The sequence below is a fragment of the Oncorhynchus masou genome, chromosome 19, assembly GCF_036934945.1.
Source record: "Oncorhynchus masou masou isolate Uvic2021 chromosome 19, UVic_Omas_1.1, whole genome shotgun sequence".
NCBI classification, from domain to species: Eukaryota; Metazoa; Chordata; class Actinopteri; order Salmoniformes; family Salmonidae; genus Oncorhynchus; species Oncorhynchus masou.
The window spans coordinates 18,571,870-18,599,476 of NC_088230.1; the positions used below are offsets into that span (position 1 = coordinate 18,571,870).

Consider the following 27,607-nt stretch of genomic DNA (forward strand, 5'->3'; position numbering starts at 1 on the left):
AACTCCCACAGTAAACACCCTTAGTTCCAGACAATGATATAAAGAGAGAGGGGGAGCAAGCACCTGCAGTTCCTTGCTAACCTCTCTTCTATTTTAAGTATCTCTCTCTCTCTTCTATTTTAAGTATCTCTCTCTTCTTCTATTTTAAAATGCAGTGGCTGTTAAAATGGCTCCAGGTGGTGTGATGAGATGTAGGAACATTTCAATTATGCAACCTTGTTTGGCATTACTAACTCTCAGCTGTCAACCCCCTAGGGAATTCTCTATTTCTCTCACCCCCCTCTGTCACTATCTTTCCTCTCTCGGTCCCTCTATCCTCACTCTCTCGCCCTCTCTATCCCTCCTCTGATAAATTGGGGTTATCCCCTATACCTTAGGGAATAGCCTGCATGACTGCATAGGCCCACTCACCGGAATATACTGTAGGCCTACAACTATGATTGGTTACTCATATGACTCTGACTCAGTTGTATTTTAATAGAATGATCTTCCTGTATCTATCAAAACATGCAATATACTTACTTCCTCTCATATTTACTGGAACACCATTTCATATTCCTATTGAGTCCCTCTCCCTTTCTCTGTTTAGGGACTAGAGTGGGTTGCATAAGTGATTCATTTAAAGCAGGGGTCTCCAAAAGGTTGATCGCAAGCTACCAGTAGCTCTACCAGTAGCTCTACCAGTAGCTCGCAGCCCACATATGAGTATTTCACATTTTTGATGTTTTCCACCGCAAACTGTCATAAACAAATCTCACAAGTATCAGACTCTGTAAGCTCCCAGCTACTATTTAATCAAAGCGACTTGACATTATCCAACCCCTGGTTTGCCACTATTGACTTAAAAAGATTACCTTAACACTATATGGCAATTAATTTCCAGCAATATCACCGCTGTCTGTCTGTGTGGTATCGCGCGTTTGTCTGTCACTCCCACGTGTGTAGCCAGTTGTGATAACCGTCTTGTGGGTTGACAGAAAAACTTTCCACAAAACCTTATCATTCACATTGTAGCTGCAAAGTAGGCTTACCTAGTATATTATGGTGAGTATAGAATTTGTATATATTATTTGCAGTGGCAATTTTAGCATGTTTATCTTGGTGGGGCAAAAAAATAAATAATAAATGTGATGCATGCCAGCAAAGCCAATACACTACACAACACTAAACAATACATTAATTGCACTATAACAGTGACAAACGGTGCACTATAACTGTGACAAACGGTGTTAGGGCCTATATAAAGCTGTCCCAACACCTTACCGCTGCTACACCTGGCTATCAGCGGAGCCTTGTCTGGCAGCAAAACAATTCATTCAGCCTCATTTACTGCCTTTAAAAAAAACATAACTGATATGGCTGACTTGCTTAAGCAAATGTGTTTTTTTATGACAATTGAGATGTACCAACTATGGCATAAGGGGACGACAAGCGAATAAGAGGCAATCCGTAATTTCGATTCAGACATTAATGAGCGAGCTAGGACGGACGTAGTCAATACAACCATTTGTTTAGCACTTTCGAAATGTACAGCGACAGAATTAAGAACGTAGGGCGTTCTTACAGTGTTTTCTCTGTACACCAAGTCAGAACTGTAGGATAAATAAAGGGGGCATATAAGCAGACAATCATTTATCGCCCTCCAGGTTCCCTCGGAGAGTTCATCAATGAGCTTGATGCCTTGATAAGCTCCTTTCCTGAGGACGGCTCACCTCTCACAGTCCTGGGCGACTTTAACCTCCCCACGTCTACCTTTGACTCATTCCTCTCTGCCTCCTTCTTTCCACTCCTCTCCTCTTTTGACCTCACCCTCTCACCTTCCCCCCCCTACTCACAAGGCAGGCAATACGCTCGACCTCATCTTTACTAGATGCTGTTCTTCCACTAACCTCATTGCAACTCCCCTCCAAGTCTCCGACCACTACCTTGTATCCTTTTCCCTCTCGCTCTCATCCAACACTTCCCACACTGCCCCTACTCGGATGGTATCGCGCCGTCCCAACCTTCGCTCTCTCTCCCCCGCTACTCTCTCCTCTTCCATCCTATCATCTCTTCCCTCTGCTCATACCTTCTCCAACCTATCTCCTGATTCTGCCTCCTCAACCCTCCTCTCTTCCCTTTCTGCATCCTTTGACTCTCTATGTCCCCTATCCTCCAGGCCGGCTCGGTCCTCCCCTCCCGCTCCGTGGCTCGACGACTCACTGCGAGCTCACAGAACAGTGCTCCGGGCAGCCGAGCGGAAATGGAGGAAAACTCGCCTCCCTGCGGACCTGGCATCCTTTCACTCCCTCCTCTCTACATTTTCCTCCTCTGTCTCTGCTGCTAAAGCCACTTTCTACCACTCTAAATTCCAAGCATCTGCCTCTAACCCTAGGAAGCTCTTTGCCACCTTCTCCTCCCTCCTGAATCCTCCTCCCCCTCCCCCCCTCCTCCCTCTCTGCAGATGACTTCGTCAACCATTTTGAAAAGAAGGTCGACGTCATCCGATCCTCGTTTGCTAAGTCAAACGACACCGCTGGTTCTGCTCACACTGCCCTACCCTGTGCTCTGACCTCTTTCTCCCCTCTCTCTCCAGATGAAATCTCGCTTCTTGTGATGGCCGGCCGCCCAACAACCTGCCCGCTTGACCCTATCCCCTCCTCTCTTCTCCAGACCATTTCCGGAGACCTTCTCCCTTACCTCACCTCGCTCATCAACTCATCCCTGACCGCTGGCTACGTCCCTTCCGTCTTCAAGAGAGCGAGAGTTGCACCCCTTCTGAAAAAACCTACACTCGATCCCTCCGATGTCAAGAATCTGTCTCCTCGCCACGCGCTCTCACCACTGGTGTCCCCCAGGGCTCTGTTCTAGGCCCTCTCCTATTCTCGCTATACACCAAGTCACTTGGCTCTGTCATAACCTCACATGGTCTCTCCTATCATTGCTATGCAGACGACACACAATTAATCTTCTCCTTTCCCCCTTCTGATGACCAGGTGGCGAATCGCATCTCTGCATGTCTGGCAGACATATCAGTGTGGATGACGGATCACCACCTCAAGCTGAACCTCGGCAAGACGGAGCTGCTCTTCCTCCTGGGGAAGGACTGCCCGTTCCATGATCTCGCCATCACGGTTGACAACTCCATTGTGTCCTCCTCCCAGAGCGCTAAGAACCTTGGCATGATCTTGGACAACACCCTGTCGTTCTCAACTAACATCAAGGCGGTGGCCCGTTCCTGTAGGTTCATGCTCTACAACATCCGCAGAGTACGACCCTGCCTCACACAGGAAGCGGCGCAGGTCCTAATCCAGGCACTTGTCATCTCCCGTCTGGATTACTGCAACTCGCTGTTGGCTGGGCTCCCTGCCTGTGCCATTAAACCCCTACAACTCATCCAGAACGCCGCAGCCCGTCTGGTGTTCAACCTTCCCAAGTTCTCTCACGTCACCCCGCTCCTCCGCTCTCTCCACTGGCTTCCAGTTGAAGCTCGCATCCGCTACAAGACCATGGTGCTTGCCTACGGAGCTGTGAGGGGAACGGCACCGCAGTACCTCCAGGCTCTGATCAGGCCCTACACCCAAACAAGGGCACTGCGTTCATCCACCTCTGGCCTGCTCGCCTCCCTACCACTGAGGAAGTACAGTTCCCGCTCAGCCCAGTCAAAACTGTTCGCTGCTCTGGCCCCCCAATGGTGGAACAAACTCCCTCACGACGCCAGGACAGCGGAGTCAATCACCACCTTCCGGAGACACCTGAAACCCCACCTCTTCAAGGAATACCTAGGATAGGATAAAGTAATCCTTCTCACCCCCCCCCCCTTAAATGATTTAGATGCAATATTGTAAAGTGCCTGTTCCACTGATGTCAGAAGGTGAATTCACCAATTTGTAAGTCGCTCTGGATAAGAGCGTCTGCTAAATGACTTAAATGTAATGTAATGTAAATGTAATGACAGCTCTTACTCTATTCAATGATTAAATTTCTCTAAACCAGTCTATATGCTACATGTGCACCACCAAGTCATAACAGTAGGCAAAATTAAGATGGGTAAATAGACCAAATTATTAGGGTGAGGCACATGAGCTACTAAAATCTTACAACACAACATACATTCAGTATTACTTTCTTAGCTACAGTATGCATATCTCCTTGGCATATTACATCATTTATTCAGCAGCATACAATACATTTTTGGACTCCTTGTTGTGCTGTGCAAACTTGAACAGGAATGAGGCGCGGCAGTCCTTCGTGGCCTTTTGTCATCAAAGTCTGACATTCTCTGGATTTATGGTACTTTCAAAACAACTGGGAACTCTGAAAAGGTTGAATCATGATGACGTCATTGATCTTCAGGTCGTAGCTCTAGAAAGAGGCCAGATTTACAATTCTGAGTTGGATGACTCTTCAAAACGTATTTTCCCAGTCGGGGCTAATTTATTCCTGACTTACCAGTTGTCTTGAACTCACTGAAGTTACGTTTTCGCAGTTCAGAGTTAACAGTTGTTTTGAGCGTGGCACGAATCATGTTTCATTGACAGCATGGCCAATGTTGAATGTTTATCATTTTAAACTTGGAAAAGCCCCTTAATCCCAGATTTGGGAGCACACAGCCACATAGCCACATAGCAGGCTAGTAATTGCTTTGCAATGCTTTCAGTTAGCCATTGTCACTGATTCCTTCCAAATCACTCATTGTTGAATTTGCAATTTCCAACTTGTTGTTTAATGTTTATGTCCAATGGCTGATGAGCACCGATACGTTTTATCAATCATTTCTCTTAATTATTTATCTTCATATGACAATGATTAAAAAGGATTTGCCAGTAGATTGTCGACTTGATTCCTGATGATGACTGCTAGAGCGGCATCAAGCTGGTCTTTACCCCCTGCATCGCTGGATATTAGTTTATATACTGACTTGGAGTCAGAAGTGGAGCAGCGACTGTAGTTAGAGATTCTGAGCTTAGGGGTCAGAGACTGACAAGAGGTCAGGGAATAGTAGTGACAACTAGAGTTTGACCGATTAATCAGAATGGCCGATTAATTAGGGATGATTTCAAGTTTTCATAACAATCGTAAATCGGTATTTTTGGACACCGATTTGGCCGATTTAAAAAATAATAATAATAATTACACCTTTACTTAACTAGGCAAGTCAGTTAAGAACACATTCTTATTTTCAATGACGGCCGAGGATGGTGGGTTAAATCAAATCAAATCAAATTTTATTTGTCACATACACATGGTTAGCAGATGTTAATGCGAGTGTAGCGAAATGCTTGTGCTTCTAGTTCCGACAATGCAGTAATAACCAACGAGTAATCTAACTAACGATTCCAAAACTACTACCTTATACACACAAGTGTAAAAGGATAAAGAATATGTACATAAAGATATGTGAATGAGTAATGGTACAGAACGGCATAGGCAAGATGCAGTAGATGGTATCGAGTACAGTATATACATATGAGATGAGTATGTAAACAAAGTGGCATAGTTTAAAGTGGCTAGTGATACATGTATTACATAAAGATGCAGTAGATGATATAGAGTACAGTATATACGTAGACATATGAGATGAGTAATGTAGGGTATGTAAACATTATATTAAGTAGCATTGTTTAAAGTGGCTAGTGATATATTTTACATCAATTCCCATTATTAAAGTGACTGAAGTTGAGTCAGTGTGTTGACAGCAGCCACTCAATGTTAGTGGTGGCTGTTTAACAGTCTGATGGCCTTGAGATAGAAGCTGTTTTTCAGTCTCTCGGTACCAGCTTTGATGCACCTGTACTGACCTCGCCTTCTGGATGATAGCGGGGTGAACAGGCAGTGGCTCGGGTGGTTGTTGTCCTTGATGATCTTTATGGCCTTCCTGTGACATCGGGTGGTGTAGGTGTCCTGGAGGGCAGGTAGTCTGCCCCTGAACTGCCTCGTTCAGGGGCAGAACGACAGATTTTTACCTTGTCAGCTCGGGGGATTCAATCTTGCAACCTTACAGTTAACTAGTCCAACGCTCTAACAACCTGATTACATTGCACTCCACGAGGAGACTGCCTGTTACGCGAATGCAGTCAGCCAAGGTAAGTTGCTCACTAGCATTAAACTTATCTCATAAAAAACAATCAATCAATCATAATCACTAGTTAACTACACATGGTTGATGATATTGGTTGATATTGGTTGATGATATTGGTTGATGATATTACTAGTTTATCTAGCGTGTCCTGCGTTGCATGTAATCGATGTGGTGCGGAATGTAAACTTTTAAAACACTGTTTAGACTTTCAATGCAATAATGTAGTGTGCAGTATGTATAGAAACATTTTATTTTAAAAACTCTGTTTCTGTTTAAACTGTAAACATCACAGGCGTTTACTATAGTTATCTGGCATACATCATTTGTGTGTGTGTGTGTGTGTGTGTGTGTGTGTGTGTGTGTGTGTGTGTGTGTGTGTGTGTGTGTGTGTGTGTGTGTGTGTGTGTGTGTGTGTGTGTGTGTGCGTGCATACTCCATAGTATGCGTGTGTGTGAGCATTGCAGGCTATTAGTGGAGAAGCCTTGGGGTTAGCACTCCTGAGAGAGTTGACTCAGTCAGTCTGATGTTTCATGCTCATTTAACAAACAAATGATGAAGTTAACAGAGAATAGGGATTTTAATTTGAACATTCTTCTAGTCATTAGTTGTTTATTGAACTCTTTAAACTGTGAAAATGATATTGTTTCTGTTGTTTCCTAGCTGCATTAAACTGTCTCATCTCATCCCCATTAAAACTAGCTACAAGAGACAGACCATAACTTCAGCGCTTGGCATTTTGGCACAAAACCTTTATCCAGTCAGATTACCTTCTTCCAGCATGGCAATAATAGCCAGTTACACAAGGTGTGTGTGTGTGTTTTTCCACTACAGTGTTTCCATATGCATCCCAGCCTTCAGAGAGAGGGGCTACCTGAGTGTAGTATAGTGCTGCGTGCGGCTCCACCAGGCTGCCTCCCTACAACACAAGGCCTCGTTAAGGAGAGAATTATTTTGTTGTTCCCAGCCTTCCAGCCTCGCACTCACTTTCTCATTAAGCCTGAGAAATAAAAACACTTAATGAAATATTTGAGGCGCATCTGTGGGCAGTTAGATGGGTGAGGGGGTTGCCAAGCATGTGTGGCAGCAGGTAGTGCTGTACTGCTACCATACCAGGGTCTGGAGAGCAGAAGGAACAGTGGCACAGTACAATACTAATACTGTAGTACTGTGGCAGTACAGTGAAGACATGGCTGGGTGTATTGGACTATACAGCATACAGTAGAATAGATAAGGTCTTTATCATTTCATTTGACATTTCAGTGATTTAGCAGACACTCTTATCCAAAGTGACTTAAGTGCATTCACCATAAAGATGGCTAGGTGAGACAACCACATATCACAGTCATAGTGAGTATTATATTTCCTCCATAAAGCAGCTATCAGCAAAGTCAGTGCTAGCGAGGAAACGTTTCAATGTTTCCACACTAGATCAGAGGACATCAGTGCATGGGATGCAGCACACATTCCTCCCAGTATCAAACACTCCATCAAATTAAATTACATTTTCACATGCACCGAATACAACAGGTGTAGACTTTACTGTGAAATGCTTACTTGTAAGCCCTTAGCCCTTAACCAACAATGCAGTTCAAGAAATAGAGTTTAAAAATATTTACTAAATAAACTAAAGTAAAAAACGTAATAAAAAGTAACACAATAAAATAACAATAACGAGGCAGGGGGGGTACCAGTACCGAGTCAATGTGCTGGGTTACAGGTTAGTCGAGGTCATTTGTACCTGTAGGTAGGGGTAAAGTGACTATGCATAGATAATAAACAGTGAGTAGCAGTAGTGTAAAAACAAAGGGAGGGTCAATGTAAATAGTCTGGGTGTCCATTTGATTAATTGTTCAGCAGTCTTATGACTTGGGGGTAGAAGCTGTTAAGGAACCTTTTGGACCTAGACTTGGCGCTCCGGTACCGCTTGCCGTGCGGTAGCAGAGAGAACAGTCTATGACTAGGGTGGCTGGAGTCTCTGACCATTTTTGGCACTGTGGCACACCTGTTTATTTTGAGACTGTTAAGGAATGTTGTATACCCTCTGTAGCGCCTTACTGTATAACGTTTTGAGGATCTGAGGACCCTTGCCAAATCTTTTCAGTCTCCTAAAGGGGGAAAAGGCATTGACATGCCCTCTTCACGACTTTCTTGGTGTGTTTGGACCATGATAGTTTGTTGGTGATGTGGACACCAAGGATGTGGACACTCGACCAGCTCCACGACAGCCCCGCTGATGTGAATGGGGGCGTGTTCGGCCCTCCTTTTCCTGTAGTCCACGATCATCTCCTTTGTCTTGCTCACATTGAGGGAGAGGTTGTTGTCCTGGCACCACACTGCCAGGTCTCTGGCCTCCTCCCTATAGGCTGTCTCATCGTTGTCAGTAATCATGCCTACCACCGTTGTGTCATCAGCAAACTTAATGATGGTGTTGGAGTTGTGCTTGGCTACGCATTCATGTGTGAACAGGGAGTACAGGAGGGGACTAAGCATGCACCCCTGATGGGCCCCAGTGTTGAGGATCAGCGTGGCAGACGTGTTGTTGCCTACCCTTACCAGCTGGGAGCGGCACGTCAGGAAGTCCAGGATCCAGTTGCAGAGGGAGGTGTTTAGTCCCAGGGTCCTTAGCTTAGTCATGAGCATTGTGGGCACTATGGTGTTTAACGCTGACCTGTAGTCAGTGAACAGCATTCTCACATAGGTGTTCCTTTTGTCCAGGTGGGAAAGGGCAGTGTGTAGTACGATTGAGATTGCATCCTCTTCGGATCTGTTGGGGCGGTATGCGAATTGGAGTTGGTCTAGGGTTACCGGGATGATGGTGCTGATGTGAGCCATTGCAAAGCACTTCATGGCTACCAACGTAGTCATTTAGGCAGATTGCCTTCACTTTCTTGGACGCAGGGACCATGGTGGTCTGCTTGAAACATGTAGGTATTACAGTCTTGAACAGGGAGAGGTTGAAATGTCTGTGAAGACACTTGCCATTTGGTCAACGCATGCTCTGAGTACACGTCCTGGTAATCCGTCTGGCCTGGCAGCCTTGTGAAACACTGCAGCTCCATGTACTGTACTCTGGCACACCTGTTTATTTTGAGACTGTTGCTAAGGAATGTTGTATATTTAAGAAATGGTGATACAGGGAGTAAATTATTTGGAGTGTTTGGCCTGGCTTGAAAGAATGCAGTAATAATAGCTGCAGTCTGTTAGTGGTCCTGGGCTTAGGCCACGCTTAACCCAAAGGAGAGAGACCATCATGTCTATCTGTCCTTCTACCCCCATTACCCACCGCACACACACGCACTCTGCATGGTATGAGCCATCACTTTTGATCGGAGCTAGCTGGCTGGGTGGGGGACAGACATTCACCAGAGATGGTGAGCTCACCACATACAGTACAGTCCACACACACACACACACACACACACACACACACACACACACACACACACACACACACACACACACACACACACACACACACACACACACACACACACACACACACACACACACACACACACACACACAGAGAGCACATTTATTAGCAGAGCCTGAAATAGCATGGATAATGCTAGGTCCAGATAGGCAGCATTCATGATGGGCTAGTGTGTGTGTCGTGATAGAGAACGTAATGCTGTCGTTATTTGAGTCCCTCAGTATGATAGATGATGGCTAGAAGAGTGTTGCGATCCCAGTGGTCTTTTAGGTGGGGAGATGTTTGAAACTCTGTATCTTATAGTTGACAGATACTGATATGGTAGTCAGGTCATTTATCTTGTTCTGAGGACTGGGCTTGTGCAGTGTGGTGTCAGATCTCCTCTCCTCTACTATCCCCTGTCATTCTCTTCCTCTCAGCACCTCTCATTCGTTCTCTATTTCCTTTTCACTCATTTTATTTTCTGCATTCCCCCTCTCTCGCTTTCCCCTCCTCTCCCTCTCTGCGCGTCAGAATGCAGCAGCATTGACGTCACCCAGTGGTTGGCTGAGGAGTCCAGGCCCTCAGGAGAAATGGAGAGAGACTCACTTTGTAAAACAATGCTGTGTGAATACTCTGAATAACAATTATTATTATTATTATTATTATTATTTTACACATTTAACCTTTATTTAACTAGGCAAGTCAGTTAAGAACAAATTCTTATTTACAATGATGGCCTACTGGGGAACAGTGAGGTAACGGCCTTGTTCAGGGGCAGAAATACACATTTTTACCTCGTCAGCTCCGGGATTCGAAACCAGGAACCTTTGGGTTACTGGCAAAACGCTGTGAACACGAGGCTACCTGCCGCCCAGGCAGATCCCCATTAGCTGTTGCAAAAGCAGGGGTCTTCCTGGGGTCCACACAAAACATGAAACATGTCATAATACAGAACAAGAACAGCTCAAGGACAGAACTACATTTTTTTTTAAAGGCACACGTAGCCTACATATCAATGCATACACACAAACTATTTAGGTCAAATAGGGGCGAGGCGTTGTGCCGTGAGGTGTTGCTTTAGCTGTTAATTTGAGCAATTTGAGATGGAACGGAGTTCTATGCAATAATGGCTCTATATAATACTGTACACTTTCTTAAATTTGTTCTGGATTTGTTGACTGTGAAAAGACCCCTTGTGGCATGTCTGTTGAGGTAAGTGTGTGTGTCAGAGCTGTGTGTAAGTTGACTATGCAAACAATTTGGGATTTTAAACACATTAATGTTTCTTATAAAAAGAAGTGACGCAGTCAGTCTCTCATCAACTCTTAGCCAAGAGAAACGGGCATACATAGTATTTATATCAGCCCTCTGATTACAATGAAGAGCAAGACGTGCCGCTCTGTTCGGGGGCCAGTTGCAGCTTAACTAGGTCTTTCCTTGCAGCACTGGACCACACGACTGGACAATAATCAAGATTAGACAAAACTAGAGCCTGCAGAACTTCCTTTTTGGAGTGTGGTGTCAAAAAAGCAGAGCATCTCTTTATTACGGACAGACCTCTCCCCATCTTTACAACTATTGAATCTATATGTATTGACCATTTTACAATCTAAGGTAACGCTAAATAATTTAGTCTCCTCAACTTGTTCAACAGCCACACCATTCATTACCAGATTCAGCTGAGGTCTAGAACTAAGGCATGATTTGTACTAAATAAAATGCTCTTAGTTTTAGAGATGTTCAGGACCAGTTTGTTACTGGCCACCCATTCCAAAACAGACTGTAACTATTTGTTAAGGATTTCAGTGACTTCATTAGCTGTGGTTGTGTCACGCGGGACAATGTGGGGAAGGAATCAGACGCAGAGAGTTCCACTGGGGAAAAGTGCTCTTTCCTTCGGCACATAAAATGATAAGCCCAACAATACAGGGCGCGGACATACAACGTGACAACCCAAAAAACACAGGGTGCCAAGTTCAGAAAATAAATCCACCTCTACCTAAAATGCACACAAGTAACATAAAAACAATCCCGCACAAAACAAGGGCGGGTCTACCTACTAAATATAAGAAGCTCATAAAGCCAAACAACAGAAACACAGGTGAAACTAATAAGAAACTAATAAGACAAAACTTCTCACTTTCCATCTACGAACTGAATATACTAACCTGAAACCTGCCCCACCCAATGTGGTACGGATCTGCTATCTTTATACTTTAGAATCGGAAACCCCATCAGAAGTTAGCCAGCTAACTTGCTGCGAGCTAGTAGTCAGTTAGCCACTGCGAGCGGTCTTCACCGTTAACTCGGACATCAGCCAGCTTCAGCTTGTCAATACCTGCCAGTCTGCACAGCGCGATATCAACCCAGAGCACATCCGACTGCTTTTTTCTCTACTGCATCACTGGATTCCTGCCGCAAGCCCTGGTCCATTACACCGGATCATCGCAGCTAGCTAGCTGCATTCGAGTGACTACTGCTAGCTAACGCCTCTGGCCCGTAGTAAGCACCAGTTAGCCTTGAGCTAGCCTTGAGCTAGACCCATCTCCCGGCTAGCCAAATATGTCTACCAGCTAATTCTTGGGCTACAATGCCTCTTTTGCCAAATGGCCTGGACCCTTTATTGCTGACACGGAGCCCCGCCAATCCATCACGATTGGTCTGCCGACGTAAACATCCGAGCTAGTTTCAGCAGGCTTTTCCGTTGCGACATCGCCGAAGGCCCATCTGCTAGCCCTGGCCCGCTAGCTGTCTGAATCGCCGTGTCTCCAGCTCGCCTAGCCTAGTAGCAACTACTGAACGGCTCCCTGTCTAATCTGTTGCTGCTCATTGGACCCTATGATCACTCGGCTACACATGCCTCTTCCTAATGTCAACATGCCTTGTCTATTGCTGTTTTGGTTAGTTATTATTGTCTTATTTCACTGTAGAGCCCCCAGCCCTGCCCAACATGCCTTATATAGGCCTTTTGTCCCACCCCCCACACATGCGGATACCTAGAATGGCTTAACTAGTGCCTCTAGAGACGAAAGCTCTCTCATCGGCACTCAATGCCTAGGTTTACCTCCGCTGTACTCACATCCTACCATACCCTTATCTGTACATTATGCCTTGAATCTATTCTTCCACGCCCAGAAATCTGCTTATTTTACTCTATTCCAAATGCACTAGACAACAAGTTCTTATAGCCTTTAGCCATACCCTTATCCTACTCCTCCTCTGTTCCTCTGGTAATGTAGAGGTTAACCCAGGCCCTGCAGCCCCCAGCACCACTCCTATTCCTCAGGTGCTCTTATTTGTTGACTTCTGTAACCGTAAAAGCCTTGGTTTCATGCATGTTAACATCAGAAGCCTCCTCCCTAAGTTTGTTTTATTCACTGCTTTAGCACACTCCGCCAACCCTGATGTCCTAGCCATGTCTGAATCCTGGCTTAGGATGACCCCCAAAAATTCTGAAATTTCCATCCCCAACTACAACATTTTCTGCCAAGATAGAACTGCCAAAGTGGGTGGAGTTGTAATCTACTGCAGAGATAGCCTGCAGAGTTCTGTCATGCTATACAGGTCTGTGCCCAAACAATTCTACTTTTAAAAATCCACCTTTCCAGAAAGAAGTCTCTCACCATTGCGCTTGTTATAGACCCCCCTCAGCCCCCAGCTGTGCCCTGGACAACATATGTGAATTGATTGCCCCCATATATCTTCAGAGTTCATACTGTTAGGTGACCTAAACTGGGTTATGCTTAACACCCCGGTCGTCCTACAGTCTAAGCTAGATGCCCTCAATCTCACACAAATTATCAAGGAACAAACCAGGTACAACCCTAAATCCGTAAACATGGGTACCCTCGTTGATATCATCCTGACTAACCTGTCCTCTAAATACACCTCTGCTGTCTTCTACCAGGATCTCAGCAATCACTTCCTCATTGCCTGCGTCCGTAATGGGTCCGTGGTCAAACGAACACCCCTCCTCACTGTCAAACGCTCCCTAAAACACTTCAGGAAACAGGCCTTTCTAATCGACCTGGCCCAGGTATCCTGTAAGGATTTTGACCTCATCCCGTCAGTAGAGGATGCCTGGTTGCTCTTTAAAAGTGATTTCCTCACCATCTTAAATAAGCATGCCCCATTCATAACATGTAGAACTAAGAACAGATATAGCCCTTGGTTCACCCCAGACTTGACTGCCCTTGACTAGCACAAAAACATCCTGTGGCGTTCTGCATTAGCTTCGAATAGCCCCCGCGATATGCAACTTTTCAGGGAAGTCAGGAACCAATATACACAATCAGTGAGGAAAGCTAAGGCTAGCTTTTTCAAACAGAAATTTGCATCTTGTAGCACTAATTCCAAAACGTTTTGGGACACTAACGTCCATGGACAATAAGAGCACCTTCTCCCAGCTGCCCACTGCACTGAAGCTAGGAAACACTGTCACCACTGATAAATCTACGATAATCGATCATTTCAATAAGCATTTTTCTACAGCTGGCCATGCTTTCCACCTGGCTACCCCTACCCCGGCCAACAGCTCTGCACCCCCTGCAGCAACTCCCCCCCCCCCCCCCATTTAAAATATGTGAACAACTACAAATACCTAGGTGTCTGGTTAGACTGTAAACTCTCCTTACAGACTCACATTAAACATCTCTCCAATCCAAAATTAAATCTAGAATCGGCTTCCTATTTCACAACAAAGCCTCCTTCACTCATGCTGCCAAACATACCCTCGTAAAACTGACTATCCTACCGATCCTTGACTTCGGCGAAGTCATTTACAAAATAGCCTCCAACACTCTACTCAGCAAACTGGATGTAGTCTATCACAGTGCCATCCATTTTGTCACGAAAGCCCCATATACTACCCACCACTGCGACCTGTATGCTCTCGTTGGCTAGCCAAAGCTACATATTCTTTGCCAAACCCACTGGCTCCAGGTCATCTATAAGTCCTTGCTAGGTAAAGCCCCACTTTATCTCAGCTCACTGGTCACCATAGCAACGCCCACCCATAGCACACGCTCCAGTAGGTATATTTCACTGGACATCCCCAAAGCCAACACCTCTTTGGCTGCCTTTCCTTCCAGTTCTCTGCTGCCAATGACTGTAACGAATTGCAAAAATCACTTATATCTCCCTCTCTAACTCTAGCTGTCAGAGCAGCTTACCGATCACTCTACCTATACACAGCCAATCTGTAAATAACACACCCAACTACCTCGCCCCATGTTATTATTTATCTTTTTGCTCTTTTGCACCCCAGTATCTCTACTTGCACATCATCATCTGCACATCTATCACTCCAGTGTTAATGCTAATTTGTAATTATTTCGCCTCTATGGCCTATTTATTGCCTTACCTCCCTAATCTTGTACATTTGCTCACACTGTACATAGATTTTTCTATTGTGTTATTGACTGTGCATTTGTTTATGTGTAACTCTGTGTTGTTGTTTTTGTCGCACTGATTTGCTTTATCTTGGCCAGGTCGCAGTTGTAAATGAGTGTTGTAAATTGTAAATGCCAAACCCGTTTGACATGTTTCTGCGGACTGTAACGGAACTTTTTGACATTTCGTCTGCAACTAGTGAACGCACTTCGTGACTTTGGATCAGTTTACAAAACGCGCTAACAAAAGTAGCTATTTGGACATAAATGATGGACATTATCGAATAAAACAAACATTTATTGTGGAACTGGAATATTTATAATGTTATTTCTGACTTCTGTTGACTGCACAATATGGTGGATATCTTTTTGGCTTGTTGGGTCTCTGAGCGCCGTACTCAGATTATTGCATGGTTTGCTTTTTCCGTAAAGCTTTTTTGAAATCTGACACAGCGGTTGCATTAAGGAGTTTATCTAAAGTTTATCTAAAGTTCCATGTATAACACTTGTATTTTCATCAACATTTATAAAGAGTATTTCTGTAAATTTACGTGGCTTTCTGCAAAATCACCGGATGTATTTGGAACGACTGAACATAACACGCCAATGTATACTGAGATTCTTTAATATAAATATGAACTTTATCGAACAAAACATACATGTATTGTGTAACATGAAGTCATATGAGTGTCATCTGATGAAGATCATCAAAGGTTAGTGATTAGTTCTCTCTCTATTTCTGATTTTTGTGACTCCACTTTTTGGCTGGAAAATGGCTGTGTTTTTCTGTGACTTGGCTCTGACCTAACATAATCGTTTGTGGTGCTTTCGCTATAAACCCTATTTGAAATCGGACACTGTGGTGGGATTAACAATAAGATACTTGTATGTTTGAGGAATTTCTATTATGAGATTTCGGTTGTTTGAATTTGGCGCCCTGCACTTTCACTGGCTGTTGTCATATCGATCCCGTTAACGGGATCTCGGCCCTACAAAGTTTTTAACAGGTGCAGGTTTATCAATAATTGGAAGAAGCAATTTCATACATTTATTAAGTGCAGCATCTGGATGCTTCTCATTAATCACATCAGACTAACAAATATTTTTAACATCATCCACATAAGAGTCACAGCAAAATATTTTGTATGATCTCTTGTATACTATTTTAGGCCCAGCTGTTGGAACTTCGGCTTTCCTGGATATAGCCACTATATTGTGATCACTACATCCAATGGGTATCGATACAGCTTAGAACAAAGTTCTACAGTATTAGTAAAAATGTGATCGATACATGTGTATGATCCTGTGGTGTTTGTAAACGCCCTGGTAGGTTGATTAACCTCTTGAAGCTAGGGGGCACTATTTTTATTTTTGTAAAAATAACATTCCCAATGTAAACTGTCAGGATTTGGCCAGGGTTGTTCCGGGTTTTGGTCACTAGATGCCCCCATTGTGCTTTTTGACCTTATGTTTTTTCCCTTGTTCCCCATTATTATTTGCACCTGTGCCTTGTTTCCCCTGATTGTATTTAAACCCTTAGTTTCCCTCAGTTCTGTGCTCTGTGTTTGTATGTTAGCACCCAGCCCTAGTGTTCTGTGTATTCTTGTCGATTCCGGTGGATGCTCTTGTGGAATTCTGTTTTTGTTTTTGAGTATCTTTTGAGGCTTTTTTGTGCTATTCCTACCACCTTTTGGATTTACCATTTTGTATTGAAGGACTTCTCCTTTTTACTTTATTAAATACACCGTCTTAAGTACTGCTGTGTCTGCCTCATCTTCTGGGTTCTGCTGACTATTCGTGGCTCAGTTGGTTAAGTGACTGTTTCTCACTCCGGAGACCCAGGTTCGTAACCGGGTCCTGACAGTAAACAGCCTATTTCTCAGGACCAGATGCTAGAATATGCATATAATTGACAGCTTAGGATAGAAAACACAGTTTCCAAAACTGTAAAAATATTGTCTGTGAGTATAACAGAACTGATATTGCAGGCGAAAGCCTGAGGAAAATCCAATCAAGAAGTGACTCTTATTTTGAAAGCTCTGTGTTCCTATGCATCCCTATTGACCATTGAAAGGGATATCAACCAGATTCCTTTTTCTGTGGCTTCCCCAAGGTGTCTACAGCCTTTAGACGTAGTTTCAGGTCTTTATTTTGAAGAATGAGCGTAAACGTCCACATTGTGTGGTCAGTTGTTGGCTCTCAGTGTGATTTTTGCGCAAAACAGAGGGGTACCCATTTTTCCTCCCGGTCCTAGTGAAAAGCCAACTGTCCTGGTTGATATACTGTATTATCGAATAGATATTTGAAAAACTACTTGAGGATTGATTATAAAAAACGTTTGCCATGTTTCTGTCGATATTATGGATATCATTTGGAATTTTTGTCTGCGTTGTCGTAACTGCTATTTCCGGTGGATTCCTGGGCATAACGCATCAAACTAACGGAGGTATTTGGATATAAAAAATATCTTTATGGAACAAAAGGACCATTTGCTGTCTAACTGGGAGCCTCTTGAGTGAAAACATCCAAAGATCATCAAAGGTAAACGATTTATTTGATTGCTTTTCTGATTTTCGTGACCAAGTTACCTGCCGCTAAGTGTACATAATGTTTTGTTAGTATATCGACAAACTTACACAAACACTTGTATTGTTTTCGCTGTAAAGCATAATTTCAAAATCTGAGATGACAGGGTGATTAACAAAAGGCTAAGCTGTTTCTCGCTATATTTTACTTGTGATTCATGAATATGAATATTTTCTAGTAAGATGATTTGACCGTTGTGCTATGCTATTTAGCGTAGTTGATGACAATTATCCCGGATCCGGGATGGGTGGTTCCAAGATTATTGACCTGAACCAGATTACAGGCACTGGTTACAGTGAGAAGCTTCCTCTTGCGAAGACAGCTTGATGAAAACCAGTCAATATTCAGGTCCCCAAGAAAGTAGACCTCTCTGTTTACAACACATGCACTATCAAGCATTTCACACATATTATTCAGATACTGACTGTTCGCAATTGGTGTCCTATAGCAACACCAATTAGGGATGCACGATAGGGATGCACGATATATCGGTGAGTATATCAGAATCGGCCGATATTAGCTAAAAATGGCAACATTGGCATCGGCCCGATGTCTAATTTAACGCCGATGCGCAAGACCGATGTCAAAGCTGACGTGCATACCTACATATATGACGTAAGTAGATTACATAATGATGCCATGGAGCGCACACTAAGCGCACACTTCCAACAACTCAACAAGTTCAAGACGAGCAGTCATTTGAAAGAGTAAGAACATTTCAGCGAGACAACTCAAAGGTGAAATCCTTTAACGCCAAGATAATGGAATTCATTGCCCTTGACAATCAACCGTCCTCTGTCGTGGATGATGTTGGCTTTCGCCGACTGGCCGAGCCCCGGTACACACTATTCTTCAGATGTTGCCCTACAGGAGTTACACAGTACTGTTGAAACGTACATCTATGAGCTACTTGCTATGGTCGTCACTGCTATTAGCTTCATGACTGACATTTGGACCAGCCAATGTCAGCCCCATGAGCATACTGAGTCTGACAGGACAGTGGGTCGATGAGGATTTCATACCGAGGAAAGCCGTATTGCATGCTCAAGAATGTGCTGGTTCTCATACAGCTGCTGCCATTTCAATGGCATTTGGGAACATGTTTGAAACTTGGAAACATGAACACACTCCTAGAGCCATTCGAACAACTGACTTGAGAAATAAGCTAATCAACTGCTTCTGCAGCAGATATACCCTCTGCAGTGATACCCTCTGTCATGGCATTGAAACGCCTGCTCAACAAAACTGCCGACACAGACCGTGGGGTTAAAACTTACAAAAGTACTGGAGGCTATGAACAAGAGATTTGGTGGCATTCTCTCTGAGCCTCTTTACTGTGTCGCCACCATGCTGGATGCTCGGTACAAGGACTGCTACTTCAATGCGGACAAGAAACAGGGTTTACGTGAAATGTTACATACACAGCTGGACAAGATGGAAACGGTCACAATGACAGTGCGCACCGAGGAAGAGATGCCACGGACAGACAGAGCTGAAACTTCACTGCTTAACATGTATGATGAAATCCTAGTTGAGAATGAAATGACTAAACAAATGAACAACGAAACAGCACAGCAAGTAAGTGAAAGAAATAGGTTTTGATTATATTTTACTGGTAATGGGGACATACGTAAATGCCAACCAAATAACTTTTGGTCAGTGTGGTGTTTGTGTAACCTTTATTTAACTAGGCAAGTCAGTTAAGAATAAATTCTTATTTACAATGACGACCTACCCCGGCCAACACTGGGCCGATTGTGCGCAGCCCTATGGGACTCTCAATCACGGCCAGATATGATACAGCCTGGATCTGAACCAGGGACTGTAGTGATGCCTCTTGCACTGAGATGCAGTGCCTTAGACCGCTGTGTCCCTGTGTGTGTGTGTGTTAACTATTTAACCGTACTAGAATGCTTAAAATGCCGCTAAAATGTTAATATCGGTTATCAGTATCTGGGTTTTTTGTCAAGGAAAATATCGGATATCGGTATCGGGCAAAAATGTAATATCGGTGCATCACTACTTTAGATGTGCCCAGTGAACCTACAACCACAACACTTCAATAACACTTGACATAAGATCTTCTCTAAGCATTACAGGGATATGGCTCTGAATATATACAACACCTCCCCCATAATCATTTCTGTCTCTTCTATAGATGTTATATACTTGTATTGCTACTGCTGTATCATCAAATTAATTATCTAAGTGAGTCTCAGAAATGGCTAATATATGAATGTTATCTGATGTTAGCAAGTTATTGATTTCATGAACCTTATTTCTAAGGCTACGTACAGTGGTTTGCGAAAGTATTCACCCCCCTAGGCATTTTTCCTATTTTCTTACAACCTGGAATTAAAATAGATTTTTGGGGAGTTTGTATCATTTGATTTACACAACTTGCCTACCACTTTTTTTAAATTATTTATATTTTTTCTTGTGAATCAAACAAGAAATAACAAAAAACTGAAAACTGAGCGTGTATAACTATTCACCCCCCCAAAGCCAATACTTTGTAGAGCCACCTTTTGCAGCAATTACAGCTGCAAGTCTCTTGGGGTATATATTTTCCTTGATGGCCAAAAAGCTCAATTTTAGTCTCATCTGACCAGAGTACCTTCTTCCATATGTTTGTGGAGTCTCCCACATGCCTTTGGGCAAACACCAAACGTGTTTGCTTATTTTTTTCTTTAAGCAATGGCTTTTTTTCTGGCCCCTCTTCCATTAAAGCCCAGTTCTGTGGAGTGTACAGCTTAAAGTGGTCCTATGGACAGATACTCCAGTCTCCGCTGTGGAGCTTTGCAGCTCCTTCAGGGTTCTCTTTGGTCTCTTTGTTGCCTCTCTGATGAATGCCCTTGCCTGGTCCGTGAGTTGTGGTGGGCGGTCCTCTCTTGGCAGGTTTGTTGTGGTGCATTATTCTTTCCATGTTTTAATAATGGATTTAATGGTGCTCCGTGGGATGATCAAAGTTTAGGATATTTTTTTATAACCCAACCCTGATCTGTACTTCTCCACAATTGTCCCTGGCCTGTTTGGGGAGATCCTTGGTCTTCATAGTGCCGCTTGCTTGGTGGTACCCCTTGGTTAGTGTTGTTGCAGACTCTGGGGCCTTTTAGAACAGGTGCATATATATATATATATATATTTTTATATATATATATATATATATATATATATATATATATATATATATATATATATATATATATATACTGAGATCATGTGACACTTAGATTGCACACAGGTGGACTTTCTTTAACAAATTACGTGACTTCTGAAGGTAATTGGTTGCACCAGATCTTATTTAGGGGCTTCATAGCAAAGGTGGTGAATACATACGCACGTACCACTTTTCCTTTTTTTTAATTTGAAGTTATTTTGTTCATTTCACTATTTTGTGTGTCTATTACATGTTGTAATGCAACAAAATAGGAAAAATTGCCAAGGGTGTGAATGCTACCCAGGAACGGGCTATTTTCATCCCTTTCCTGAGTAGCTTATCAGAGAGACATAATACTGAAAAGAGCAAACAAAGCAAGAGGAAAATAAATATACATTCAGTTGTCCATTAATCAATTGGTGTGTGTGTGTGTGTGTGCTGCGGGGTTGAAGCTACGAACCCATAGGCTTGGCTCTCTCATCCCCTCCAGGCTTCTGGGAAGGAGGGTGGACAATGAGACTGTCATAGCGGATGTAAACAATGTCCCCACTCGCTCTGGCAGCTTTCATGGCTGGGATCAGTTCTTTCCTCTTCTGGCGCACAACTTCAGAATAGTCCTCATTGAGGAAGATATACGTTCCTCTCAAGTTCTTGGCTCTTTCCTGAACAGCTACCTTGTCCTTGAACATCAGGAACTTGACCACTATCGTCCTGGGCTTGTCACCTGGGCTTTTTGGTGGGTTTTACAGTCCTGCACTCCACCTCAGACTTCCTGTGGTCCATCAGTCTCTGTCATGTGTAGATTCTGCAATTCCGTCCACAACCATGTTGTTCCACCTTGATTGTCCCTTGATAGTCTGATTCATCCATCATTGTTATCATAGATTCACACAGAACAGATGTACTCTTTCAATGACTTACAGATTGCTGTCATCGAGCTGACCCTGGGAGAACTGCAAACTGTTATTCAGGTCCGGGACCTCTCTGGTCAGGTCGTCCATTCATTTATCAGTTGAATCCACCAGTATTTGGTTAACACACTTGAAGCTACAGTTGAAGTCGGAAGTTTACATACACCTTAGCCAAATACATTTAAACACAGTTTTTCACAATTCCTGACATTTATTCCTTGTAACAATTCTCTGTCTTAGGTCAGTTAGCATCACCACTTTATTTTAAGAATGGGAAATGTCAGAATAACAGTAGAGAGAATGATTTCTTTCAGCTTTTATTTCTTTCATCACATTCCCAGTGGGTCAGAAGTTTACATACACTCAATTAGTATTTGGTAGCATTGCCTTTCAATTGTTTAACTTGGGTCAAACGTTTCAGGTAGCCTTCCACAAGCTTCCCACAATAAGTTGGGTGAATTTTGGCCAATTCCTCCTGACAGAGCTGGTGTCAGGTTTGTAGGCCTCCTTGCTCACACACACTTTTTCAGTTCTGCCCACAAATTTTCTATAGGATTGAGATCAGTGCTTTGTAATAGCCACTACAATACCCTGACTTTGCCCGTAAGCCATTTTGCGACCAAGCTTTAACTTCCTGACTGATGTCTTGAGATGTTGCTTCAATATATCTACATAATTTTGCTGCTTCATGATGCCATCTATTTTGTGAAGTGCACCATTCCTTCCTACAGCAAAGCACCCACATAACATGATGCTGCCACCCCCGTGCTTCACGGTTGGGATGGTGTTCTTCGGCATGCAAGCCTCCCCCTTTTTCCTCCAAACATAACGATGGTCATTATGGCCAAACAGTTCTATTTTTGTTTCATCACACCTGAGGACATTTCTCCAAAAAGTACGATCTTTGTCCCTATGTGCAGTTGCAAACCATGGCTTTTTTATGGCGGTATTGGAGCAGTGGCTTCTACATTGCTGAGCGGCCTTTCAGGTTATGTTGATATAGGACTCTTTTTAATGTGGATATAGATACTTTTGTACCGGTTTCCTTCAGCATCTTCACAAGGTCCTTTGCTGTTGTTATGGGATTGATGTGCACTTTTCGCACCAAAGTATGTTCATCTCTAGGAGACAGAACGCATCTCCTTCCTGAGCGGTATGGCGGCTGCGTGGTCCCATGGTGTTTATACTTGCGTACTATTGTTTGTACAGATGAACGTGTACCTTCAGGCACTTGGAAATGACTCCCAATGACTCCCAAGGATGAACCAGACTTGTAGGGGACTACAAAAAAATTCTGCGGTCTTGGCTGATTTCTTTTGATTTTCCCATGATGTCAAGCAAAGAGGCACTGAGTTTGAAGGTAGGCCTTGAAATACATCCACAGGTACACCTCCAATTGACTCAAATTATGTCAATTAGCCTATCAGAAGCTTCTAAAGCCATGACATAATTTTCTGGAATATTCCAAGCTGTTTAAAGTCACAGTCAACTTTTGACCCACTGGAATTGTGATACAGTGAATAAGTGAAATAATCTGTCTGTAAACAATTGTTGGAAAAATTACTTGTGTCATGGTAGCTAGGAACATAGGTTACGCTGTTAGTCCTCGCAGTTCCAGACAGGGCAGGTTACAGGGAAGATAGAAAACAACAAACAGCAGTGATCTAGACAGACACAGACCCTGGACAATCCGCAGTCCCAGCCACAATGGCTAACCGCATCGTGGGCTGCGTTCAATCCTTCAAGAAAACCCAGCTAGCTCTATATGCAGCTAGCTAGCAGCTGGGCTAGCTGCAAGCCCAAATAGCTACTCAGACCAGTCCTTGGTCGGCAGGATCACTAGACAGAGACAAGCATTTCCCAGCAACTGATGCCAACTACGTCGTGGGATTCAATCAATCTAAAAAGTAAGCTAGCTACTAAGAACTTTCCAATGCACCATAGAAGTAGCAGTGCAGTGTGTGTGTGTTTGGTCGAGCCTCTTTGCAAACAAGATGTGTGTACTGACTGTCCAGGGCTAATGTAATACTTTGATTCAGCTCTCTATCCTGTCCCTCCAATAAATCACGCACACCGAGCACATTCAAATATTTTAAAAAGCCCAATGTAGCCGTTTTTATCTCAATATCAAATCATTTATTCTTAAACTTACTGCAATAGTTTTACATTTAAATTGTAAAAAATAAACAAAAATAGCTGTTTAGTGAAAAGCTATTTCTCAGGCAAGAATTTTGCTAAGACTGTGTAGGAGTGGTTTGAGTGAAGGGCCTATTTGGAGGAGCTTAGTGGCAGGAATATGTACTGTAACCTGAAAACTAGCTGTTATTGGCAGAGAGGTTTGAAACTCTGTTTTTTATTGGTCTATTAACTTATACTGCCTGGTAATGTCGCCAGGCAAGCAAAACTTGCTTATTAGAAAGTCCTGTGTGAATTGTATTCTGAACCAGCAACTATCAGGAAATAACTCTGATCACATTTTTACAGTGTTTGTTTCATCAGCTGTTGTACAATATGTATAAACGGGATTTTGGCAGAGACTTTAATATTTTCTTGAAGTGTTATTGGGTGCACACACACAGACAAGCACACTTGTATTGATTGATTTGGCCAACATTACTGTACTAGAATCATACCACTTGGCCCAAGGGATGCCGCTGCTATACCTCAGATACATAGACATTCCTAATATGTCACAGAACTTCCAGGTTTAAGAACAAATTCTTATTTACAATGACGGTCTAGGAACACTGGGTTAACTGCCTTGTTCAGGGGCAGAATGACAGATGTTTAACTTGTCAGCTCGGGGATTCGATCTAGCGACCTTTAGGGGACTGGCCCAACGCTCTAAACACTAGGCTACCTGCCGCCCCATATTATCTCAGTCTTCCCTGTGTTGAGGTCCTTATCACCAGATAATTACAAAGATTGTATATTCATCTTCTGCTCACTGAAATGCCCCCAATTCATAAGTAGAAAATCCTAGAGTTTGAACGTGGGCTCCCTCTTGAGGTCATGTATTCTACTGTAGAAAAATGTTCTGAGATCTGCTGCTTTGAATTCTGAAACGTCTGCCTTGTACTTACCTTCTCTCTCTGTCTCTGTTTCTCCCGCTCTCTTCTCACTCACTCTGTCTACAGGAGAGAAGTTTGAGCTGCATGCGGGAACAGAGTCCACTCCCAGCGTCGTAGTCCATGTGTGCGATAGCGACACAGAGGAGGAGGAAGAGGAACCAAAAAATTGCCCCAAACCAAAAATCATCCAGACCCGGCGCCCTGACCTTCCTGTGTCCAACTGAACTCTGTCCCCCTGCCACTTCCTGCCGTAACATCCTCGTGTGGAGGAAGGAGAATTTGACCCCCACCCATCTCTCTCACAGGAACATTCCCTATGTTCAGCCTTCCCGCCTTAAGGCTGTCCGCCTGGGCCAGAGGGGGAGGGATCTCTGTTCCTCGTCCTCGCCGACATACAGCCGTTGATGTGCTACATGTATGATCACAGAGTTAGTTTCCGTCCACTATCATTTTCACATTTCTAGTTGCAGCCACCATGCCCTCAGTGATTGGTTCCTCTCTTTATGATTCTGTTGATGTAATGTCACACAGTTAGCAGTGATGGGGGCAGCACCTTGCTTTGAGCTCTTAGCGGTTGTGGTGCATGCCAGTTTAAAGAAGCCCATAGGTCGCTTTTATGGACTGTTTGCTGGACGTTAGCTTTGCTCTCGCACCACTGCGTATGTACCACAAGCACTAATGATGAATAGCACTTCTCTCATCAGGGCATGTTAGCCACTGAGGTGGTGAGGGACTGGCGCTGCATGAATTGAAGTAACCCTAAGGAATATTATAAATACTCAGTACTTAAAGTTGTCAGAGGTTGTTCCTCATGTTGTCAGTGCTGTCTGTCGACCATGGGATTTTTTTTATCTTGCCAATGCATGCACTGGTCTGATACATTTACATTACATTTAAGTCATTTAGCAGACGCTCTTATCCAGAGTGACTTACAAATTAGATACAGTTTGTGTATTTACTTTGCTCCGTTTGCTGTATGTAACTGTCAATGTGACCTCTATCTCTTCTCTATCTTCTCTCCTCCCTGGGTGTTCTGGCTATTGGTGTTCTTCACAGAAAACAATGTTTAAACCTGTTACAAGCCATGCGCCTTCAAGTGAAAACATTATGTACAATGATATTTCTGTGATTTTTCCTCAATGTGAATTTTTCTGTGTCCATGTCTTGTCCCTGACAGTCTGTTTTAAAGAACGAGGGGAAAAAAGTGAACTAAGAAAAAAAAAACAGAATGACCCTTTCCTCAGAGGGAAAAAATGGACAGCCAATCAGATGTCATCACGTGAAGACAGTCTATAAACTGCATGGTTCCATTTTTATAGAGATATTGTGTTGTTTGAGAACAGTGGTTCAGGCATGGGGTTTCCTTGCAGTTTGTGTGCTTCTGTAGAGAGCGAGAAAGAAACATTTATTCAGACTCATAAGGAATAAGAAAATGCATCACAACGATCTTGTGAGGATGAAAAAAAAAAACAACGTATTATGTTACACAACATTTTCCAAGTGCTATTACACAGTTTCTGTGAAAATGGTCAAGGGGAATGACACTCACTCACACAATCATTTTTGTTTCCCTTTGTGTGTTTTGTTGAGTTTTTCCTGTGTTGGTGCAATGAGTGTCTTGGTATGCCTGAATAACTTATAGGACTATAGAACAAGCCCTGTACAAAATGCATTTAAAATGCCCTGTCTGTTTGTGGAGAACTGGCGTTGTGATCAGTTAGCTATTGGCCCTTCCTGTTTTAGACACTACACCAACACTGAGATTCTACATTTTTTTGACACACTGATTCCACCCTGGTGCTTTTCTACACTCTAACCACTCAGCCTGTAACCTCACAGTGTCTGTCATTTCAACCCCGATCTCTGATGATGATGATGATAAATCCAATGGTCTGATTTGATGACCCAGTTCAGAGTGTGCTGATTGATAATATGGTTTACTTCACCAAGCTCCAGTATGTTGCGCTAAATGCCCTTTTCTTCTACCTGCAATATTTCCCCATCTGCTTATAATTGACATTTAAAGCATATCAAATGTTGTTGGTAATAATGTGCCACTATCCTTTTTGAAAAACACAGACATCAAATGAAATTGAATACGGTCCCTATCTATTTCTAAAAACACCAGGTTTGAATCCTGTAACATTTCTTTCTTTCAAATGGTTGGGGTAACAGTTGTCCTTCATCCTTGTTTTGTTTTGTTTCGTACATGCGGTTTTAAGACACTCTTCCATCACTGCATTTATCTGATGGTTACCAACAACACAATAACATGCCCCTGTCCAAATTATGTACGACAGCCACCATTACAATGAGGTGACTTGTATACATGCAATGACTTTGTTTCTAGATTTTGGTGTTTTTCGCCTAGACCCCTGGTCTGTTGAATCTGCTCTATAAGCTTGTCCTGCAGTCATATCCTTAAACATAAACACAGTAAGAATTCTGCATGTTGTCAATATGTACCTGTATGTGATTCAAAATGTCCAGATATTTGTATTTTACAGATTTTTTCTCTCCATTTATTTTTGAAATCGTATTATTGTCTGTTTTCTTCTGAGAGTCTGTTGGATTGGGAAGTAGTATCAGTGATGGGGGGAACCAATATCTGTATCGTGTAAAACTTGTGCAACACCTTCAATGTACTTGTCATTCTACATGTACAACCTGCCTGCCTACACTAAGGATACATATCTGTATATATTAATCAATACTATTTTTACTGCATTTTTGTACAAATATTCATGGTAGCCATGTAAAAGTAGTTGACATGATTCTACGGTAGTATTAAAAGAGTTTGGTTTTAATGCATTGTCTTGTTTTTAATGTGTCCTATTGTTGCTTATAGGCCTACTGATTTTATAGGAAAATAAGGGGGAAATTCTCAAGTCTACGTCCCCCCCCAGCCCCCATTTACTAAGAGATTTGACTCCCATCTTGACTCCTCCATTCTCCTAACCTTCACTCAATCACTTTCTCTCCCGTGTGCATCATCAGTGTGTAAGACTAGTCA

The 27,607-nt window shown here is 43.1% G+C and overlaps 1 protein-coding gene across 3 annotated transcripts in view; it reads left to right on the plus strand.

Moving 5' to 3' along the window:
- LOC135505932 (calcipressin-2-like) overlaps positions 1-27,401 on the plus strand; it is a 125,749-nt gene extending 98,348 nt beyond the window's left edge. For all 3 annotated transcript variants that reach the window (XM_064925186.1, XM_064925187.1, XM_064925189.1), the window contains one exon: positions 24,661-27,401. In XM_064925186.1, coding sequence (XP_064781258.1) covers positions 24,661-24,818 — 158 coding nt within the window. In that variant the 3' untranslated portion in view covers positions 24,819-27,401. The remainder of the gene's footprint in view (positions 1-24,660) is intronic.
- Positions 27,402-27,607: the final 206 nt, after the last annotated feature.